Here is a 23,984-nt window from a genome sequence, read left to right as displayed (position 1 = left end):
ACACATAAGACCCCAAATGGCCTTTCCCTGACATGGCCTTTGGGGCTGGAAGTGGTTAATTGGGGTTAAAGGAATTCATATCCCATTACCAGGTCCCAAGCCAGCCAATCCTGCTTGTCCAGAACTTTCTATAAACAGTTGGTTAGGAAACCTTGTTCCGAGGTGGAGACATGGTTGGCTACAATTCATTTGAAGGGAAGTGCTGAAGCCCAGTAAACCAAGGGGCTGAACTGAAACACTGAGCTACATCTTAAAGGTGACTGCAGAGGGGAAAGCAAATGAGAGTGTTTTTTCCCTTTGCTTTTTATCATACGAATTTGGATCCTGTCTACTCTGGGGGACTCTATGGTGACTGGAGAACTGGGGACATATCATACCACAAACGAGCAAAAACTGCACACTGTGGAAGGGAAGATTTTTAGTCTAGTTAAAACTGGTATTTTGTAAACATCCAATTCATCCCAATGCCTAATTGACACCTAGAGAAGAGAGTGTCTTTGTTATTATGTAAAAAGCAACAGAGGGTCCTGTGGCACCTTTAAGATTAACAGATGTATTGGAGCATAAGCTTTCATGGGTGAATGCCCACTTCATCAGACACGGCTACCCCTCTGATGTTTGTTATTATGATTATTATTAATAATTATTTGTACTACTGTAGTGTCAAGGAGCCCGAGCCATGAACCAGGACTCTGCTGTGCTAGGCGCTGTACAAACACAGAAAAAAAGATGGTTCCTGCTCCAAAGAGCTTACAGTCAAACATCCTCACTTGTTCAAATAATGTGAGAGAGCTCACTATGCACATCATCCTCCGCAACATCAATGAGGCCTCCAGCAAAGCCAGGGAAAACAAAGCTTGTCATTCCTCATATTTCTATGGTAAAACACAAGCAGATGGAGGAGAATCCTTCCAATCCATTGTATGTTACAAAGAGAGCAGATGCTCATTGATTTCAATTCCTCACTGCATGGAAGCAGTGGCACTATTGCAACAAGAAGATTGGTGCAATTACGATTTAGACCCAGCTAACTCCTCAGAGAGAAAGTGGCATTTCCTGTTCCAGTAGAGCACTCTCTTTTCTCTAAATTCATATATTCATTCAGTCTCGCCCCAAAAAGGAAATGTCCCAAGGATTCCATCTGAGCACTTGACTCCTCAAAATAAACAATTTTCCTCTTGTGTAACAACTCCAGCTTGATTCCCATTGCTACCCTTATAAATGCCCCCCCCCATTCAAGCTCTACAGAGGAAGTTAAAGAACATCTTTACTGGGAGACTAAGGGGCAGGGAAGATCTCATTTGCTTTTGTTTGTTGTCCAAGACTTCAATCTCCTCAGACTGGGCTTCCTTTCAAATTTCTGTCTTTACTCCAGCAATTCCCATGGCAGAAGTTTCAGAAATGACAGCAGAAAGGTTGTGTTGATGCAAGGCAGCCTCCTTAGTTACAGACATCTTCAATGAACAGATGAAGAACCTTTCAAACTTGCCTCCCCACAAGATGCTCATGCAATAGCAGAGTCAGGGCCTGCCGACATTAAGTAATCACATGATGTAGCTACACTGGTGCAAACCCCTGACACAAATGTGCTGCATGAGTGCAAACAGGGCTGGCTCCAGGGTTTTGGTCGCCCAAGGAACCAAAAAAACCTCCAAAAAGCCGCGATCGCGATCTGCGGCAGCAATTCGGTGGGAGGTCCTTCGCTCCGAGCGGGAGTGAGGGACCGTCCACCGAATTGCCGCTGAATAGCTGAACATGCCGCCCCTCTCCGGAGTGGCCGCCCCAAGCACCTGCTTGCCAGGCTGGTGCCTGGAGCCGGCCCTGAGTGCAAAGCAGAGCTGGTACTGGAACCACTCTATCTGGTAAGATACTGGTGCAGTTACACAGAGACCAGTTAACTCAACAGGCCTGAGAAATGCCTCCTTCTTCCACTGATCATAAACCCACAGCTCCCAGTGCCAGTAGGGCAAAGTAGCAGGTGAAAACCTTTGAGCCAGGGAGAGTTTGCTAAAGAACCTGGACAGGCTCTTGTGGTTACACAGAACTGGCCAGACAATTTTCAGGGTCCCCAGCAAAATGCGGCAGTGGAGGTGCCTGAGACTCAGACATTGCTGCTAGAGGGAGGCATAAAGCTGGCTTGTGAAATGCAAGTCTATGTGGGGGCCAGACCTGGGGATCTCATGGGTCCTTGGCATTCATTAACATCATGACTGCCAGCAACATAGCATAAGAGCCAGAAAGAAGGGTTTGGTGAGTTTAGAGACGACAGAGTCCTATCTTTGTTTGGAGTCACTCTGACAGATTGTTTTCAGGACTGTATCCAATATCTGTGTTTAACTCTTTGGCAGGGAGGAGGTGGCAGCAGACAGGGAAGCACAGACATTCCCATTGCTATGATGAGGCACTGAGTGACTGTGCTGCTGCTGCTGAGATTTACGGCATCCAGACCAGAGAATTCTTTAACTGCTAGAACCCCAGCACCTGGCATATCGGAAATGGAAATGCAAGAGGATTATGAAGATTTGGGGAATTTTCAGTTTTATCTGCTGGACACTTTGACATTTGTAAATGCCTCCTCACTCTCGCTCTGGGCTTCCCTTCCCTTCAGTCTGCCCTACCACAAACCTCCTTGTAACCAAAGCAATCTGTTGACAATAGGGGCAGAATTTGAAGCTGGGGGTGAAAGTCTGGTGGATTCAGCACAGGAAAGAGTCAGGAGAGCGAGGTTCTATTTCCTATCCCTGCAACTCACTCATTGTAACACTACAGGCAAGCCTCTTCCCCATGCCTCAGTTTCCCAATCGATAAAATGGGGATAAGGCTGCTGACAGCCTTTACAAAACATTTTGAGTTCTACGGCTGAAAACCAGTGTGTGTTGGTATCACTCCAGACATTTTTTCTAACTAATTTCTAACATTCTTTAATAAGAAACAAGCAGATAAATAGTCGGTTCTGGGGAACCATGTCAACCAAATAATCTCACAGACTGCACTGTTACCATAGTGACTACAGAGCCATACCAGCAATCGGATTCCAAACTGATACCATGGCAACCAGCATCCTTTGTTAGAGTTTCTGTATCCAAAACTGAACAGACTAGCCTGAGCAACTCAAATAAACATTAAATTAGAGTCAAGTCAATAATATTTATAGAACCATGGCCATGTTTCATGTAGAATTACCTAACTAGGATTACCTAACTCCTTTAGGTTTCTAAGGAATCTTTCATTAATACAGCCGTGGAAAATGTTCTGGAACTTTTTCTTTTGCACCTGATGTAATGAGATGGTTTAGTCTGTTTTCTTCAGGTTTTGTAAGAGACAATAATAAATATATTAAGGCTTAATCAGAGCCAGTAGTCTCCAAGTGTCACCTCCTTTCTATACAACAATTGGTAAATTCTTTGTGCATGTTTTTCCTCCTCTCAAAAAGTGCTTCAAGACTAAAAACATCAAAGCCAGCAACCAAGCACTCATGGGTAACCATACAATATCAAGGAGGTATGCACAGCCCAGCTCTCATGGGCGTACTGCAAGAACACACCAATGTGCACACTCCAGGGAGGCAAAGTAGTTTAAGTAAGAAAACACCTCAGTTTCAAAGGGGTAGAGTGAGAGAAAAGGCAAAAAATAAAAATAAAATCAGATTAAAAATGTCTTAATCATGTGTCCTACTGAATCAGTTTAAATTATTGATGGAACCATTCCAATAATAAACACTCCCTGCCTATCTTTATTTGCAACTCTTAACATTTGGTATTTATTCATGAGTGCCTCAGACACAAACTATCTTACCTTTTATTCTGGCTTCAACACCTGAGCAATTCAAGTGAGTCTACTAGGACAAATAAAACGTGAATTGTTCTGTCTTACTTGATCTTAGACAAGGACAACACAGCAAGAACAGTATAACAGTATGTATCCCATAAAAACACATTATAAACCCCCATAGATGTAGGGACGGGATGCAATTCTCACTGGAAGAACATCTGGGAGTGGTTTGCAATGAAAGAACTAGTGGAAAGATCTGCTGGTAAGAAGCCTAGCCCACCTGTACAGAGAGCCATGTTGAAGGAAATAAAGGGATTTCACTACCTAGTGCACGTCTCCAGGATCACTTTGTATTCCTGGTGATCTTGATCAGAAGCTGGGTCATCATCATCCACCAGTGCCCGTTCTCTGTGGGAGGCTTCTGAGCGATTCTCATCTGGAGAGAGGGGCCGTAGGGGGTGCTGAGTTTGCCGATGACACTCTGATTTGGGCTCTTTCAGGTTAACCAGAAGCTGGAAAGCTGGTTTAGCAACAGGGTCAGGCACATTGTAAGTGACATCAATCTGCAGCAAAGAGGGGGAAAAATCAGGTCTGGTTTTAGTGCCATTGACTGTGAAGCAATAAAAGCATCATTTAGACCCTGCAGCATCACCCGACTCTTCCAGAGAGACGAGAGCAGAGACCAGACTCTCATACATTTTGTGGGGGACCTTGAACAATTTACTAGTAACATCCTGCATCAGTAACATCACTGCTCACACTGACATTCCAACTGCCAAACCTACACTAATGTCTACAGATGGGAGATTTTACCAAAGAGTATTTCTTATCATCTCTTATATTGGAATTGGAAAAGTTTCAGAAAAGGGCAACAAAAAGGATTAGGGGTATGGAACGGCTTCCATATGAGGAGAGATTAATAAGACTGGACTTTTCAGCTTGGAAAAGAGACGACTAAGGGGGGATATGATAGAGGTCTATAAAATCATAACTGGTGTGGAGAAAGTAAATAAGGAAGTGTTATTTACTCCTTCTCATAACACAAGAACTAGGGGTCACCAAATGAAATGAATAGGCAGCAAGTTTAAAACAAACAAAAGGAAGTATTTCTTCACAGAACACACAGTCCTGTGGAACTCCTTGCCAGAGGATGTTGTGAAGGTCAAGATTATAACAGGGTTCAAAAAAGAACTAGATAAATTCATGGAGGATTGGTCCATCAATGGCTATTAGCCAGAATGGGCAGGGATGCTGTCCCTAGCCTCTGTTTGCCAGAAGCTGGGAATGGGCGACAGGGGATGGGTCACTTGATGATTACCTGTTCTGTTCACTCCCTCTGGGGCACCTGGCATTGGCCACTGTCAGAAGACAGGATACTTGCTAGATGGATCTGGCTAGTATGGCTGTTCTTATGTTCTTATAAAACTATCCCACAGCTTGACATCTCCCTATCAGGAAGCATTCCCTGACATTCAGCCTAAATATTCACTTTCAAATGTCATCCCAGTCACTTCTAATCACACCCTCATGTACCACCCTCCTTGAGACATTAGAAACAAACATAGCAACAGCTTAGAGAGGATTATTTGTTGGCTCTCCATGCCAATTCATCACTGGGGGAAGAGGTTGGAAAGAAATGAATGTTTAATGACTGTCTTGTCTGTTTAAATGTAACCTTCTCAGCTCCTTTACACAGCCCGGCAGCACCCTTACCTGCATCAAACAGCAGCCTTCGCCCTTGGCACTTACGAACAGCCCAGTGGGAATGCTGGGGATCTGGGGACAAGCATGAGAGAATCCACAGTTAAGACATGTCAGCCTTGGTTTTACTCGCTTTGTGACAGAGCATTCCAGTTTACATGCAACCATATAAAATCAGAACAAAAATGGCAGATTCTTCCTCAGTCCCTATATTTAACGCAAGCAGCCAGTGGTAATTGTCCCAAACCAAATACCAGGCATCCGTTATGATGAAGAATGCTCTCATAACTGAGTATTTGCTGCCTCTCCCATCAGAGGTTGGGCAGAAAATCTTGAGATTTCACAATATCCAGCCCATTCCCCTCTCCCCGCCCCGCACTGAAATGATCTGAGTTACAACACAGAACCCAAATTCAGGTCGCTTTGGGAAACTGGTAACATTAAAGCAGAAGAAGTTGTATCTGTTCAGGCACCCACTTACCACTGCAGTCTGGAGAACCTTCTTATTCATCTTGTTAAGCTCAAAAGTCTCTTGATAGTCTAAATTAGTGGAAGCCAGGGAAATGGTAAGGTTGACTCCTCCAACATAAGAAAGAATGGCATATTCAGCCAGAGCCTGCAGAGCTACACATGTATCCTATGGGATTGGGGAAGAAAAGACAGTTAATGAAGAACCAAGGAGCATCCACCTTATAAACTAGCAACGTGCTGTTTAGCATTAGCATTAGCATTTAGCATTAGCATCTGACAGCTCAGGTTTCCTCTGCACTTGCTTAGACAGTAAATGGAATTGCTTCATTCCCCTCTCCCTGCACCTCTTCCTCCCTCAGAAGTCTCAGAGAAAGTGAGAGAGAAATTCAAGTTCACCCCATGCTGCTCACACCCAAAAGGCATGATAAAGAGCACTGTGAGGTATTCTCTGCCCCAGGATTTAACACGACTCCTAGATTCCAGAGTGAAATCTAACCTGGATTAGTCCCAAATCAGTCAATTTGGATTGGCACATATTTCTGTACTGAAATTACACAAGCTGACAGGAATTCACCTGAGTGGATGAGAATCCTCCAAGTGCATTTCTCTGCTGCGACAGCCATTTAACCACTGGAAGTGCAGAGGCCACATCTCCCAGGAGCGTGTATGTCAGCAGTCCATAGGCTGTCATTTCCACTTCTGCAGATACAACTGAAAGGGAAAACAATCAAACCCACAGCTGGAGTAGGGAAACTGGGCTGAGCTACATATCACCTCTCTGTAGATTCACAAGCTAAAAAAATCTTTAAGGTCTAGAGAGTCCAAGACAGAAAGAGACAAATGAAGCAGTGAAAAATGTCTGTACCCAAATTACATCGGGCATTTTCCAAAATGGGCCTCATGTGTCAGTTTCCAATCTAATCTTTCCTCTGGCACATCAGATCACAACTCCTTCTGCTTGACTTTTAGCCCCTGCACAAATTTACTGGCTCCCTTTCCCCCTACATGCCACCCAAGCTGCATGGCTGACTCTGCATCTCTGTCATGGGACTTTTCATGCAGAGTCATGGTCTTTTTTGACCTGGCCCAATGATTACTCTTGATAGTGGAGCCTGGGGTTTTAAATAGTTAATTATTAGTGGTTATTCAAAGGAGACTAAGGGAATTAGATGGCCAACTCCAATTGACTGTCAATGGAAACTGGGCACCTCACTCTTAGGCTCCTTTGAAAATCCCAGGCCAAACAGCTGTTACTGTAAAATTAACTATATTTGACTTCTAATTTCCCATGGCAAATGACTCCTCCCCTGAGGAGTCCCATAAGGCTCAATGCTCTTCTCCATTTTATTCACCATCTCCTATGAAGCTTTATGGAGAACTGGTGAGACAACATGGGCTGAAATGCCAGCAATGCATGGACCACACCCGGTTCTGCACCTCCTAGTTCTCTTAAGGTCTGGCCACCGCCTTCTCTTGCTCCTTTCTTGAATTGTTAACAACACAGACGTAATGAGGGTGAAAGGGACATTAGAGTGCATTATAAAAAACATGCAACTAACAAGATGTGTGCATGTTGCCCCACTCAATCACTGGACTTTTGTTGCACCCCATTTCCTTTCTTTTGCCTTCACAATGTGAACTCCTTGGGGCAGGGACCTTCACTTCTTACCTACCTGAAAAGCAATTAACACACTGCAGGCATTATATAAAACAACAGAGAATAATCTCAGTCTTTCTCCCAACAGGAGTATCATAAATAACCACAAACAGGGGTACCTGATTGAGAAAGCCCATCGTTAAATCCCATGAATGTATCTTCATCAGTAACCAGAGTCCCCATTAAGCTCCAGTGTGTAAAGCCATCTAGAATGGAAAAGCAGTAAAGAAGTTAAAGCTAGTCCCTAGACATGGAGAGAATCAAACTCTGCTGTCACATATTTGCTCTGAAACCAAACCACCTCCTGTACTGCATTGCCACTCCATTTACAGAGTAAGCTCCTTGGGGCAGGGACTATGAATTCCTCTGGGTTACATACAGTGCTAACTACATTGTTGGTGCTTAACAACAATTTGTAAGGAGAGATTTATTTTGGCTGGGGGCAGAAGGAAACAGAGGATTAATGCTGACAGGCTGCTGAATTTTGCATTCTGAGGAGCCATCTGCAGAATCAGATCTTGTGTCACTGATCAAGTTTTGTGGCATCATAGAAGGATGTCACATAATGGCACTGCAAAGTCTCTGGTGCACTTACACTGCTCACAGCAGAGGCCACTCATACCAATACTGCTAGAAGCTAGGGAAGGTGGAGTCAAACCAATGTCTGCAGCTGAAGGACTTTGCCCTGTATCCTGAGAATCAGGACAACTATGTTATAAAGGTCGATTCATGTCATGAGGAAGCCCTCATCTCAGAGGATATATCCTCCCCAGGCTGAAACTGAAATCACTTGTTCTAGCTGGCAAATGCTGTTACCTTGTTTCCACAAGTGCCTTGGGGAGGCCTGTACTGAGTACATTGTCTGTGAAGCCTCAGAGCAGTAGAAGTTATTTGAGGGGCATGCCAGCTTGACCCTCAGGTGCATAGTACCTTGCATAATGGCCATGCTGTTCATTTTCCGCAACATCACTGCAGCAGAGGGACTGTGCAGAAGAGTCAGGGCATATGCAGTCAGGGCTGTGGTGTAGGGGTCTTCTGCAGAATACAAGTTGGACTCCAAGAAGTGTTTTGCTTTGGCAACTGCTGCTTTTTCTTCCTAAATTGGGTGGAGCGGGAAAGAGACCAGTATATTATTAGCACCTGCATCTCCAGAGCTGAGATCGCTACATTTCTCATGGCCTTGTGCCCATTAGGGAAGCAGTGTGAACATGCACTTTGCTCTGTGTGGTACAGAACCGACTGACCCCTTCCTTTCCCTAAGTAGGGCTGTGACTCAAGGGTTAAAAAAATGGGGACTAACATCACAGTAAGAAAGATCCAGATATTAATGTTGCTGAGACATATTTGTTCCCCTAATGCTGAAGAGGCTTCATTCCCCTGTAGAACTCAGCATGGGTAGCAGAGATATTTAATAGCAATGAAGTCTCAACTGTACATTTGATTGGGTCCCTGACACTCCAGAGCATCTAGCAGATACCAGATGATAATAAAGGCCAATATTCCCAGGGTCCCCTTAGCCAGCAGACATGTTTTATTAACTCCCCCGATGACCTCACCATGCAGGAACAAGGCTCTAACAATTTATAGAAATAATTTAATTGGATTTGATGTAATTGGGTTTCCTTTGATTGCCCTGTGACACTTACCTTCTTCCTTCCTCATTTCCTAGCTCAGATCATTAGTAACACTTGCAGATCTCCCCTAGGGAAACCACCAGATTGTCATGAACTTGGACTTTTGGGGCTATCTGACTTAGAAAAGGCCTAGCGAGAATATCCCTCCCTGCCCTATCTTTCCCATAAAGGGGAGTTGCAGCAGAGGGGGTGGCAACTTACTCCTTTAGCACTTTCAGGATCAGATCTTGCACAGTGCTGAGTGCCCTCAACTCCCACTGAGTCTAACAGGAATAAAGGATGCTCAGCACATTGCAGGCTCGGGCCCTTATTCTGAGAGCTTTGCAAAGCACAGGTCTACAGCACGCTGAGCATATCAGTCACAAAGGTTTTCCGAAGAGATCCTCATGGCTCCTCTGGGAACTTAAAAATCCCCTTAAAAACAGTGTTTTATGCCTGAACAGGCAATCAACATGTCTGAGTAGGGGACACCAAAGAGACACACTAAACAGAGCTTTCTCTCTACAGAGACACATGGTATCAGATTCATAAACATATTTATTGTTATTCCCTCCCCACAGGGAATGCTCGGCTCAGCTCTTTTGAGAGTGTGCAATGTGTGATCACAAACAGGCTACAGAGAAAGAGAGACTGTGAGATCAGTAGCAGGCTCCAACATGCAATCTACAGGGATTCCAGAAGGGTTTGGGGAACTCACTTTGTCCAGTATTTGAAGTCTGGGTGGCCAGAGTGTAGCCTGCAGAATTCTACAGTGCAGCCCAGAAGCCCCACCTCATCGGTACCAGGCTACTAGCACACTGCACGCACCTCAACATAAGAGACAATCTGTTCCGTTTTTGTAGTTCTGTAGCTCCTAGCAAGTTGGCTATGGGGGGCTCAGTTTGGGAAAGTCTCGTCATCCCTACACTAAACCCACATTTTTTATATTATATATAAAATGTATCTTTAGAACCTTGCTCATACAAGACCTAAATGAATCAAATGGGACCCAGTTCACATTGGGGAGTGATATGGCAGAAGGCTTCCAGAGCTAATTAAGAGTAAGAGCTTGCCCTCTCTGTTGGAATGAGGAGACAGGGATATATTTCTCTTTCTTTTTACTAATGTAGGGACAGCTTGACAGAAATGAACAGTGAAATCCACCATTTATCTACACAAGTCCAGCACAGGCAACTGCTCTATAAACTTGGGGTGATCATATAGTTTAGGGGGTAGGGCACTGGATTAAGAGTCAGTGTTAGGAGACTGGGTTTCTGTTCCTGGCTCTGCCACTGACCTGCTGTGCAACCTTGGGCATGTCGCTTCCCCTCTCTGTGTCTTTATTTCCCTTTCTGCCTTGTCTACTTAGACAGTAAACTTTTTGGGGCAGGTGTTTGTTGCACAGTGGAGTTGTAGGCACTACTGTAATACAAAGAAATAAGAATACACTGACAATGCCTATTCTTGGAGGTGAGAGTCTCCAAGGGTCATTCAATTTTCAGCCTATCTACCAGAACCAGCAGCAATCGAGGAGATTGTGGCCGTAGTTTTTGGGACACAGCTATTTATCCAACAGAAATTGGACTGAGGACCATTAACTCATTCACACATCCAACTGAACTCTCTTCAGATAGTAAATCAGCTTCCCCTTCTGGATTTAATAAAGGTAACACAGTACAGGGGATTCAGGATTAATTTAATAGGCAATCCAAGACATCTTCTATTCACTGAGATCTGGCTACCTCCTACTCTTCTGGAGTGATAGAAAGCAGTGGCTCTCCACACATATGCCTTGGATTAAGCACCAGGAAATTGCATTACAGCAAAGGTGAACATTTTGCTGCAGTTTACATTCCACCATATCACAGGAAAGTGACTCTTCTCTAAGATATCTGATAATTTTAAATAGTCTAATTGAGGAATTACAGGCTGTGGAATTCATGAACGTGGCTACCTGGCAGGGGCTGCCAGCAAACCCACCTATGAGGATCAGGACAAAGAGGAGCAGAGAGACAAATCCGTATTTAGTGTGGTCACTGCCTTTCTGAGTTGCTCAGCAACTTATGTGGAGACAACTGCCTGCTGCTGGAGGGGATTTAGAGAGAGCAGCTCTGCTCCTCTGGAAAAAGCCACAAGCTCACAATCCGAGGTTGCAGGAATCTCCATGGCTAACTTTAGAAAAGATTATTTTGAGACATTCCACTCTTATCTATTTTAATGGCTGCTGTTCAGTCCTTTACCTCAAAGGTGATGCCCGTCTCCAACAGAGCTGCAACCACATATGCTGTCAGTGAGATCTTGCCATGGATTCCACCCTGGAGTGTGATAAACATAAAACAAATGGGTGAAAATTGAACAGCAGCACGCTGCATGGAAGGACTTTGGAAGCCAAGCAGGGAATAAGTTGGAACCATGAGAAAGGCCATAGGATCCTTTCACATTTGTACTTGGTGAGCCTATAGTTCTGAAACCCAATTCCCCTTTGCAACTTTCTGCCAGGTCCATGGCCTGGTAGCACATCTGAGACATTGAGCTTCATAGTTGAGATGCAGTTTCAAAGTGCCATGGTGGGATTCTCAAAGGGTGGCACACAGCTAAGCCCTAGCAGACTGCTTTATTGAAACCCCTCTTTAGTTTCTTTCCCATAGGATCATAGCCCTTTAACACAAAAATCATATTAACCATAAGATTACACTACCTCCAACCCTGGTAACATTCTAAAAATGCATTTATTGCATGATTCTAAGTCTCTATAGTTTTTACCTGGATGTCCTTATTTAATATTCTACCCATAGCAGGGAACGAGCCATCTTCCTTCTGGTGCTGAATGATCCAATCCTTTGCAGCTGTTAATTCCTTGGGATCGATGAAAATAAACCCACGAGACTGCGCAAAGGACTTGAGAACAAAGGCTGTTAGCCTGAAAACACAAATTCAGCAGGTTCTTGAGACGAAGAACAGAGAACACTATCTGGGAAATAGTGCTTCTGGGAAATGTATGTTTCAAAAATCTAGAAGAGGAGACACTATTGAAATATACAAAAAAAAGAATGGTGTAGAGACGATAAACTGGGCACTATTTACCCTTCTGAATAATACACGAAACAAGGGGACACTGCATGAAATTCAAAGGCAGCATATTTTAAACTGAGAAAGATTTAAAAAGAACAACAAAAACCCAACAAAAAAGAAAGTTAAGCCTGTGGAACTCACTACCATAGGATATCGTAAATAGAAAAAGAGCCAAAATTTGACTCAACATTGTCATTGGCTGGAATTAATTTCTCTTATACAGGTGTTTAGCTGCTCCCTGACTCAAACTTTTGAAATAAGATTCGTACAATTACCAATTCAGATATAATACTAGATGGACAAGAAGGAAAATATTGTAATTTCCCCTATTTTAATTACTTACTGATAATAAAACAACTGGAAATTCAAACCACTGCTAAAGTCTGTCTCTGTAGAGCGTTAGGATTTAAGCAGAGACAGAAGAAGTGCTTTTAGAATTCTAAACCTCTGACATGCAAAAAGTGTGAACTCCAGCCGGTTTTGGGAGACTGAATCACTCATTTTACAAGCCCCTCAGGAATGGGAGGGTAGGAGGCAGGCTTCCTGGCAGGGGATTTTTCGAGTGTTAAGTAATTGTGTGTTACAATATTTTATATCTAGGGACTAAGAGATGCCAGCTCTGAGATGAAAGTAGAGTTTATTATCTTTAAAAAAGTTAAGCATCATCATTCACAGAAATTCTACTTCCCTTTCAGATGAGTTCATGGAGCAAGTCAATCTAAAGGAAAATACAGAGCAGCTGAAGAAATTGAGTGACAATGCAGGCAAATGAACAAAATGGAAAACTTTTTAGTTTAAGGTGCTGCATTTAGTCAAGTAAATGCTAATACTGAGGTAAAGCAGAGTCTTGGGGAATGGGGGGTGTTCTAGAGAACATTGGAACACCCTCCATCTACTACCCCAACACAACTGGTACCTTGAAAGGCCCTGCAGCTCAGTTTCCTGGGAATCCATCCATCCATCCTGTTCTGTTTCATCCAGGTGGAGCTGGAGTCCACTGAAAAATGTGCTCAGTTCTCTTCCTTCTGCCCTGAAGGAGGTGCCCTGCCATCTCCCCAACACAGCCTGGGTGGGGTTCTGTTCTCAAGTAAGCAGGTGCTTATTGAGGTCATGCACTGCCTATGCAGTTCTATGGCATAGAATCTGACCCTAAACTACAGCTTTTGAACCTTAAAGGGACGTGCATTAACTAACATCTTAACAGTCCCTGATCCTCAAAACCCATCTAATGTGAGATTACAAAACACTTAGCAGTAGAGCATTAGCAGGCTTCTAGCCATTAAATATCATTTTTACTCTCTGCTATGTGTGACATCCTGACACAAGCTGGAAAGTTATTGTCCTTTTTGCCAATTATGTCCTTTTCAATTTGGCAAACACTGAATTTTTAACTCTGTTTTAAATAGCAACTTGCTTACCACATACTCCCTGAGGAGTCCCTCTCGCCAAAAGCACTGTAGGAACCATCTTGTCTCTTGTAGGTCAACTGGCGTTGGTAACCTGGAAATCACAAAAGAATTGTGGGAGTCCAGCAACTTAGAAAAGCAAATGTTTAAACTGAATGAAGACTCAGATCATCCAACACTGGTATGGCGGACTCTGCTGCCAAAGACAACCTCTTGTTTTGCTGTGTATGGTAAAGCCAACCCTGTGTATGTGTGGAATAGATCTTATCTCAATCTTATTACAGGTTAGTATTTATAAGTCTCCATACATCTCCTGAAGACAAGTGATCAAAACATAACTTCTGCTATTAGCCTCTTACTGAGCACTACACTTATCCAAGAACTGGTTAGGATGCAGAGTTCCTGGTGTGACGAAGTGGGGGATTTTCTTGTTTTTTCCAATTGTTTGCATGCAGAGGGAGTGGGACTCAGTGTCCCTGGGTGTTAGTGGTTTAACGAGGTGAGGGAAGAGCGAGTTTGTTGTTATAGAGGACCGGAGAGGGAACTTGGGACCCCAGCCGATGGCCTGGAGGGTGGACACCCCAGCGACTGGTGACCTGACAACCCAGCGACCCAGCTCAGGAGTTGCAGCTGGTTCTGGCCAATGGGAGGACAATGGGCTGTAAAGAGAGGATCCCGGTGACCTAACCAGCCGGTATCAGCCAGAGGGGGCCAGAGGACAGAAGAGAGGAGAGGAGGCCCAGGTGACCCAGTTTATGACCCTGTTTACCTGGAGAGAAGACAATGGACAGAGACGGGGATTGGGGCCGATGATCTCAGAGGCCCAGCTGGGAAGCAGGGGGGCTCAGGGCTGGAGAGGGGGAGCAGGCAGAGCCCACCTGGATGAAGGAGAGACTTGGATGTGCTGTGCTGAGGGAGGCCAGGCCTGAGGCCCTGAGAGTTTCCTGTGCTGTGTTCAATGCTCAATAAACCCTCCTGTTTTACGCTGGCTGAGAGTCACTCCGGTCTCGAGAACAGGGTTGCATCAACCCCTTCAGAGCGAGTGGACTCCTTGAGGGGGCCCACGGCGAGAAACAGGTGTGCTAAGGCTCAGAGAGGTGTGGCTCCAGGAGGTGGAGGGGCCTAACCCCGAGAGAGAGTGGACCCCCGAGAAGGGCTGTCTCACTGTAAGGGGCACCCCCCCCCCATAGACCACACAGGGCCAAGAGTGGGCCTGACCTGCAAGTCCGTGACACCTGGGATAGTTAATATTAAGATCAGTTCCTGCACCTTGGCCACTAGAAATTTTTAGTTTATGACATTACTGCATAAAGGTGCAACATTACAAAACATTCTCTGTGTTTAAACAACAATCCACAACCACTCTCCTATTGCAGCTGAGGAGCTAATTCCCTGGATGATAACATCAAACCAGGACATAGATCTCTCTGTCCAAGCTGGTGGTGAGACGATATTTAAGGGATGTGGCCAGCAACAACTGAGTCCATCTTCATGACTTGATCCCACAGGAAGTGAGGGTGTTCTCTTAATCATTTCCACTTATCAAGTAACAAAGAAGTTGGCAAAGATTGCGCTGTCCTCCTCTTTTCCATGCCCAGCTGGAGGCTCTTTGCATGTCTATATATGGGATAGCACTTGTCAGTCATATCTTCCTTTTATTAGGACTTTCTTTCTCTTCCCTTTAGTTGAGAAAAATTCCTGAGCTGAAAAGTCAGCTTGGGGAACAATAAGATTGATCACCTTGTCAAGCAGTTTCTTGAGACATGCAATAGCTAAGTCATCGGGGTCTTAACTTATTTGAACCCTTCCTAGCTGATAGGGCTGTCTTACAGAAGGCACATTTTAACCTAACAGTTATTGTGAAGTTAGATACTGAAGATCAAGAGAAAATACCGGGGGCCCATTTCAGGATGCATCCGTTTAGAGCGGTCACCTTAATGTACAAGTGCTCCCTATGTGAATGTCCTTCAAATGCCGAAGATAAAGATGGGATTAGCATTTTAGCTATAATGGATGGAATTCACCTTTCATCAAACCTACTTGCCTTGTAATCATGAACTGCCAGTGCTAATAAAATTGGGCCAAGTCTCTATAATGTGGAAACCCCAATACACAGTCATTTTGGCAAAGATTTTAAATGTCCATTGGATCTAAATCCTTCAGAATGGCCATTTCTGATATGGAGATGTGTAAGAGGCTATATGACAGAGAGACATTTGGAGCCTGGCTAATTCTCTGACCCATAAATAGACTTTTTATTCCATGCTGCATGACATCTTTATGAGAATGGATTAATTTTTCATTTCCAGGGACTGAGTAGCTTTGCTGACCTCTGCAGATACAGGCAGCAGTACAACCTCCTATCAGTGGCTATCCATCTCCCCCTGCTTCTCCACAACCTCCAAAAGTTTCCCTTTTAGAGAGAGCAGAGCTGGGTGAGTTTGTAAAATAGAAAACAAATTAATTCCTAGAAGTTAATTATGCTCAAGAAGTGAAAAGCTTGGACTGGGGATTTAGAGGATATATGGATAAAAGTAGGAGAATAAAATCCACTTGTTCCACAGAAAGATAATGCAACAGTAGCCTTAGGGGAAGAACCCAATTTGGTGAAAGAGAGAGACTCTGGGAGCAATGCCAGAGAGAATGAACAGAACAGGTAATCATCAAGTGATCAGTCCCATCACCCATTCCCAGCTTCTGGCAAACAGAGGCTAGGGACACTTCAGAGCATGGTTTTTCATCCCTCCCCATCCTGGCTAATAGCCATTGATGGACCTATCCTCCATGAGTGGGCAGTGAATGTCCTCATCACAAGCACTTGTACCAACTGTCCCATCAGTGCGGGGCATTGTGAGATGGCTTCTGAAAGCCAGTAACAGTCGATGAAAGCAACGCAGCGTCTACATTGAGGCTATGTCTACACTACCACTTATGTAGGCAAAAATTATGTCGCTCAGGGGTGTGAATAATCCATAAGGTACCCTGACATAAGCGCCAATGTGCACAGTGCTATGCTGGTGGGAGAGCGTCTCATGCCGACACAGCTTATGCCACTTGCAGGATTTTTTTTATTCTGTCAGGAGAGCTGCACCACTGCATTGCTGTATGTGTAGATATGGTCTGACACTTTGTTGACCTAACTACAGTGACATTGATTCTACGCCTCTTGTGGAGCTGGAGTTATTAAGTCGGCATAGCAGGGTAGTTATGTCAGTGGGTAAGCTGCCTTTCATCAACCTAGGTGTAGTGTAGACCAGGCCTAAGTTCACATCAGATACAAGTGCTGCATTCAAGCTCTGCTTAAACTATTTTTAGCCCTGCTATGGCCTATTTGGGCTAAAAGGTACTCTGCTGAAAAAAGTCGTTACCATGACAAGTGGGGTCACAGAGTTGGCAAGGAGGTTTACAAACATCTCTCCAACTGCTGCTGGAGCCATTCTACCCACCAACCTCAACTTTGAGCGCAGACACAGACAAGAGACTAAGGCGAGCTGGTGGTAGGAATTGGCCTGTAATTCTGTGCATCCAGACAGCTAAGTCAATACACATGTTCACTGACAATACTACAAAAAGTCACTGCCTTCCGAATTCTTCAGTAGTTCTGTAGCTTGCAGGAGGCAGGTGAAGCCTTTTCACACCCAGAAACCAAAGAGAAAGATGTTCTTCACAGACCAGCAATAGCTGCTGCATTCAATTTGACTTTTCCTTTATAGTGAGATCCCTACATAAGCCTCAGATACAATTTACTGCTGAAAAGTATCTCTTCATCACCAGATTGTGTCATGTTGGAAACAATAAATTCAGATTCATTTTGCTGGTAGCCAGTGGTAAGTTTCTGTATGTCACTCTTCTTACACTTTCCTTGGCTGTTACTCTTACATTTATTTTTCTTTGCTTGTTAGACCTCTCTCCTGAGCCATTTCACGTCTTGCTTGCTCTTATGAATGCTTGTTCTTACATTTTCTATGCATCCCTTTTTACAGACTGGAGAGGTGCAAAAACGAGACACTTCATCTCTCTAGAGTTCATCTGTGTTTTTAAGAACTTTGATGTGGTACGGTAGACATTTTACCGAGAAGCCCAGCACAGCACTGAGGATTAAGGAATGGAGCTGGGAACTGCAAGTGATAACAGGTTCTATGATTTTGCTCAGGGGTTCTTAAACTGGGGGTCGGGACCCCTCAGGGGTCGCAAGGTTATGATATGGGGGGTCGCAAGCTGTCAGCCTGCACCCCAAGCCCCGCTTTGCATCCAGCATATATAATGGTGTTCAATATATAAAAAAGTGTTTTTAATGTATAGGGGGGGGTGTCGCACTCAGGCTTGCTATGTGAAAGGGGTCACCAGAACAAAAGTTTGAGAACCACTGATTTTGCTCTTTGATGGATGGATTTTAGTGGCAAAAGGAAGTTTTCTTGTTCAGTAAGGTGCAAAGGCCTTCATAAAGCAGGACAAGGGCTTTCTCCATCAGAACCTGCTACTTGGCAAGGGTCCCAGAGAGCACAGGAAGGTTAATAGCCTTGTGGGATTTCCTCTGTGGAGGTAAATTAACATGCCGAATTTGAAGCCCAAACACTTGAAAGGTTGTAAATTAAAACTGTATATTATTAAAAATGATAAACTGAGCTCGGCTATTAGAAAATGGTCTAACTTTGAGGGGAAGCAGAGAGCACAGCATACTACTAAGTGAAATAATTCTGGCCCAGTCCCTAAAGGCAAATAACATAGGGCTCTTGCTGATGGGTACAGGGAATGGATTACTTTTTCTGAGGAATCCCAGTTAACCCTGTCACCTATGATTCCATGACATGGCTATTGTCTGAGTCATGCACAAGGCAGCCTATGTCCATCCCCTCGTGGGTCATTCTTGTTTTTAATAATTTTCTTGTAATTCTTCCCTGTTCCTGGGAGCCTTGCTTTGTGTAGCTACAAACCATTCTGTACAAACCATCCTTCCTATTTGAATGCAGAGAGAGAAAACGCTTGAAAAAGCAGATTGCTTTAGGCTACACACACAGAAATGACATGACATTGAACAGGGTGGGGACAGACCCTCTCCATATGGCTCTGGAATGACTGCTCCTGGGATACTAATTTGGTTCTGGACAACTTGTAACTAAGAAGATATTGACAAATTGGAGGGAGTTCAAATAACAACAGAAATGGTTGGAGGGCTGGAAGGATTGATTTAGAAAAAAAGATTAAAAAAACTAAATACATGCAGCTTGGCTAAGCAATGACTAATGGAAACACAATAGCCTTGCACAAGTATCTGAAGGCTGTAAACAACTAGGAGAGAAAGAAAATATTTAGGAGAGTAAAAGAATCTATAACTAGGAGTAATTAAGAAGGGAAAATATAGGCTATGTACCAAGGAAAACTTCCTGACACTGATATCTATGAGGCTATATGATAATCTCCACAGGGAAATGGTGTGAGCCCCATCACTCAGGATATTTCAGGCTAGACAGGACAATGTTAAACTAGTAATATGCTCTGTTGGCCTAGACTACTGATAGGTCTTTTCTGTCTCTACAGTCTATGAGTCTGAGGAAGTACCTTGCACCAGGTAATCTGTGGCTTCGCTCTCCACCTCAGAGCTGAGTTGTTTGGTTTTCTGCAGATATTTGAGGACAAAGACATTGGGAGCAAAATGGATCATGTTCTGCTCTCCACATCCAAATGGTAATCGTAGAAGATTGTCCAAGTTGTTAAGCGTAGGGCCCATTACATCGCCTGATTAAAACAATGAGACACACATTCAGTACCTCTACACTACATTTAACTTCTCTCTCCCTGTTGTCTCACTGTTTAATTTTATTTTCTAAATGTACAAAACTGAGGAAGGAGGAACCTGAATGGCTGACGAAGGTTCTACTCACAACTATAATGGCACAAACCAAATTAAGCCCACTGGTTTCCATCAGATGCACCCTTCTGGGAACACTAAACCTTAATATAAAATTGGAACCCCCAGAGATCCTCAGTCTTAGCCATGCAGGGTTTCCCTTGGAGTAGAGAGGAAATTTCAATCTCCAGGGCTCATTAACTCCTTGGCTAACCAGCTAAGACCGTTAACAAGAGAGCTAGTTAGTGCAACTTGTGATTGTGATGATTTTGTGCACACATTTCCATTGGCTACTGTCATCTCTTTCCATAGAAGCTACTGAAGAACCATCGGATGATGTCAACTTTCAGTCACTGTCAACCTGGACTGGGTTCAAACCAGCAACTGAAAGGCAAACCATTCCACATCCCAGAAAGTAATATTATTTATCCTGCCTGGTTCATATTACTTTTAAATATTAGCTTGTAGCATCTATCTTTATTAACCTCCACTCCCTTTTAGTTGGTACCTATTATTGAGGCAGTAGCTCTTTCTGATCCAGGGATCACATTGTGGGGAACTCCAAGAGTAAACGCTTCATTGTGATTTTCATCCGTCTCTTCTTTTCTCCAGATTTTAAACTCTCCCATTGAGCCCCAGCCTGTGGAGAAGCCAATGTACTTCACCTCGGGCTGTTTGGGGATGGCCCACTCCACAATAATGGATTCATTTAGCATCTGAGTACCATGGCCAACCTGAAAGGAACAAGCAAACCATCCAATTCCAGGAGGAACATCCAAGTCAAACCTGCCTCTCTTGTTAAATTTGGAAATCTATTGTATGTGCCTGTAGCAGGGTGGTTACCCTGCTCCTGCCTGAGAGGTTTAAAACAGCCCTGGCAGAGGGCTGGGGCAAAAGGAAAAGCTACTGGGCTGAGTGAGGAAGTAGCCACAGCTGGGCCACGCCCCAATCAGGCCCCAGCTGGCCTGTATAAGAAGGCTGGGAGCCAGGAGCTCAGCAGTCTCTCTCTGCCTTCAGAGGGAGAAGGGCCTGGCTGTAGCGAGCTAGAGACAGAGTACCTGAGTGGAGCAGGGCTGGGGACAGGCTGAGGAACTGGGGAGCTCCAGCCTGGATAGCCCCAGGCTGTGGCCTAGTAGAAGGCCAAGGGGTACTGGGGGTTGCAGAGGGCAGCCCATAGGTAGGCCAAGGCAGCAGGTCCAAACCCAACCTTGCCTGTGATGAGTGGCCTATACTGCAGTCTGCCTCAGGGAGCAGGGGCTAGTTGGTGACTGGCAGTGGCCTTATTCTGAGGCGAGGTAGGGATAGTGGGTGGGGGTTCCCCAGGGAGGGGAGACCCTAGTACTGAGGGGTGTACTGCCAGGTGGCAGCACCCCAGATACTCAGGCACTGGGGTCCAGGAGGGACACGGGGGCCAGAGGACAGGTGGATCACCGGCCTGCAGGGGGCGCTCCAGGATGCTGGAAGAGCTAATTCCCAGAAGACACCAACAGGAGGTGCCGCAGGGGTGAGTCCGCTCCTCTACAGTGCCCTTGGACTCAGTGGCTTAAACCTCTAGTTGCATCATGAGAACATTACATAAACAAGCAAAACTCCACTGGATTTAATTGGAAATTAAGGAGATATCAGCAAGTTATTTCCCACTGGTCTCCCATCAGTACTGACCAGCTGGACCTGTGTTCCCCAGGAGCAAATACTTTTAATACACTTAATAACAATAATTTTTAAAGCTGAGGTGCCCAGGGCACTGCATCACAAAGAAAAACATTTAGAAATACAATCAAGTGCTCTAATATAAACTGCCCAATAAAAATTTAACATAGAAAAGGAACAGAAATTAGGCTCTTTCTTTCTATAACATGGCTAATGGAAATGTGCCATATATACACTCGGAGTCCTCTCGGTCTGGTTAAGACCATAAGGCTGTTGTTACACAGACAAATTCACTACCTGAATAATTCCATTTTTCCAGCTGATCCAGAAGCTCCTGAATTCATCCCAAGAGAGGATGCCAGCTGTGTCTGTGCTGACAACTGGCTCACCCATTTTACTAGTAGAAATCCATGTTTTAGCATTTTGATGCCCACCAATGACAATCTCAGTCATCTCTGCCATGTCATGTGGGCCAGAGGACAAGGCAAAATGAGCATCATTGTGCGCTTTCACTGCAATGTCGAAATGAGTCATCCGGGCAGGCTTCTGCATATACTGGTACTCATATTTGTTAGGTGTAGAAATGTGAATTTTCTCTAGTCAAAAAAATAATGGAATATTGTCAGAATTAGATCTTGATGTTAAGTTAGGCGGTCACAAAATTGTTAATAAAAACCCACTTAGCCCAAGACAGAACTTCAAACACATGGGGCTTTGTGCTGCATAATGTGTCAGTATGCATTTGTCACTCCAGTGCCTCACAAATCAAACTAGCAGAGTAGATAGGGGTGTCTCTTCCTAACTTCCACTTTCTTGCATTCCTTCCTATATAGAATTAGGACTTGTTATTTCAAACAATCCAGGTATATTTCTTGTGAAGTCTATACATGATTTCTCAATTCCCAATTTAAATGATCAAGAAGACTCCGTGTTTAGCAGAAGCCAAATCATAATTACCTACTGTAGCCAAATCCAATTTATCTGAATCAGACAGAAGGGATACTCTGACTTTCAATCTGAATTAAAAAATCAACTAAAAATATAATACAGACTAATTTGGCCACAGTTGTGGTCCACTGTGCAAAATACTTAGCCAGTTTTATAAAGAAAGGGAAGTTCACTTTTTATTTGCATATAGCATTTGGCCAATTAATATTGTCCATAGTTAGCCAGCCAGGTATGAAAGACCCTTTAGATCAATAGCTTGATGTACATGCTGTAAACCCATCAGCCATAGATGGAATATAAATTTTACTGATTTTCCTACTGAAAAGAGGGAAACAAATGAAGTTTTTCATGGGGTAAAGCAACATCTTTCTATTTATAACTTAAATTGTGGAAAAAAACAAACTTTGTCATATTGTATTCAAACCACAAACTTACCATTAGGGCAGAAGAACACACTGTAGGTATATTCTCTGGGTAATCCCTCTGGCTATACAAAGGCAGAAATCCATTAGGAAAATAAACACTTGGATTAACAGCAACCACCATTTAGTTTTAGTTATAAATACACAAAATAAAGTTCTGGTGCCATATAGCATTAAAGGCCCATTATACATTATGGAATATGACATTTCACTGGCATTGTTATCAGGAAGACATACTATGGCTCGTCATTGCTTTCGAATGTACCTAAGTATGGATTTAGACACTTAACTTCAGGCATTAAAGCTTCAGAATTTTACACTTAGTGGCTGAGCTGCAAACAAACAATATGTTTTCAATCATTACAGTCATCTACCATATTGAAGGATAGTGAGTGTTTTATCTGTTGTTAAAAAGGTGCTAAGGGTGACCCTGGGAATGTCAGCCCAGTGTGCTTTACTTCATGTCTATGTAAGGTAGCTGAAACAGTAATTAAAGAGATTTAAAAGATACCTAGATAATATGATATAAGAGAGGCAAACCAGCACAGCTTCTATTAAGGAAAATCATACCTCATCCAGCCTGTTATAAATATTTGATAGACTCAGCAGAATAACAGAAAAAGAAAAATCAGTAGATATAGATTTCTTTTGATGAATTCCCCCACAAGAGGCTATAAAGGAAACTAAGTAAATTGGTGGTGAGAGGCAAAGTTCTATTATAAATTACAAAATGTTTAAAGAGCTAGAAAATAAAGAAATACATGGTATTTCTAGTGTGGAATGAGGTTATCGGGGGATGCCTCCCATATTTGTACTAGGACTAGTGTTATTTTGGGGTGTATGGGGTGGCCAGGGAGGGGTAGTACCTCTGATGGGGGGACTTGTCGTACCCTTTGGGGGTAGTCCATCCACTTTGGTCCCCACCTGTCACTCAGTTCTGACCTGTGGCTCCAAGTAGCTGCAGCATGCGCAGCGGCCACACCCTGGGCAACGGCTTCGACAGGCCGGCCAAACCAGGTGAGTGTAACTGATGGGACTCAAACCCTCAGTGAATTTGGGATATGCCTACCCCGCATGCGACGTCAGCTCCAGCGGATTGGGCGAAAGAGATCACTAAGATCCAACGGCCAAGAAGGCGGTTCTGCAACGCTTTGTGGAAAGCGAAGGACTTGACGAGGCATGAAAGACGTCAAGGCCATCCACTGCAACCAAAGAAGTTACCAGTCGTGACGATTTTTCGTACCATTGGTGTCTGGCTTCTAAGGTCGGGAGAGTGGGATTGCTTCCGTGCAACGGCTCTACCACTCGAAAGCTTTCACGCACAGGTCCTGTGCAAATCATCAAACATCATCATCATCATACTACCCAAGTCCTGCGGCGATGGGGGAGGGGCAAAGCAACAGGTGGAGGTTACCACTGGGAGTC

General features: G+C 44.0%; 1 protein-coding gene across 2 annotated transcripts in view; it reads right to left on the bottom strand.

Moving 5' to 3' along the window:
- The window catches only part of CPAMD8 (C3 and PZP like alpha-2-macroglobulin domain containing 8), a 132,289-nt gene that overhangs the window by 28,187 nt on the left and 80,118 nt on the right, over positions 1–23,984 (bottom strand). For both annotated transcript variants that reach the window (XM_054013324.1, XM_054013323.1), the window contains 13 exons: positions 22,573–22,624; positions 21,487–21,785; positions 20,048–20,273; positions 19,251–19,427; positions 13,704–13,785; positions 11,977–12,133; positions 11,454–11,528; positions 8,531–8,696; positions 7,720–7,806; positions 6,518–6,654; positions 5,954–6,109; positions 5,485–5,547; positions 4,096–4,334 (listed from right to left, as the gene is read on the bottom strand). In XM_054013324.1, coding sequence (XP_053869299.1) covers positions 4,096–4,334; positions 5,485–5,547; positions 5,954–6,109; positions 6,518–6,654; positions 7,720–7,806; positions 8,531–8,696; positions 11,454–11,528; positions 11,977–12,133; positions 13,704–13,785; positions 19,251–19,427; positions 20,048–20,273; positions 21,487–21,785; positions 22,573–22,624 — 1,916 coding nt within the window. The remainder of the gene's footprint in view (positions 1–4,095; positions 4,335–5,484; positions 5,548–5,953; positions 6,110–6,517; positions 6,655–7,719; positions 7,807–8,530; positions 8,697–11,453; positions 11,529–11,976; positions 12,134–13,703; positions 13,786–19,250; positions 19,428–20,047; positions 20,274–21,486; positions 21,786–22,572; positions 22,625–23,984) is intronic.

The sequence above is a fragment of the Malaclemys terrapin genome, chromosome 24 (genome assembly GCF_027887155.1).
Source record: "Malaclemys terrapin pileata isolate rMalTer1 chromosome 24, rMalTer1.hap1, whole genome shotgun sequence".
Lineage (NCBI taxonomy): Eukaryota > Metazoa > Chordata > Testudines > Emydidae > Malaclemys > Malaclemys terrapin.
This window is presented reverse-complemented; position numbering and strand designations above follow the sequence as displayed.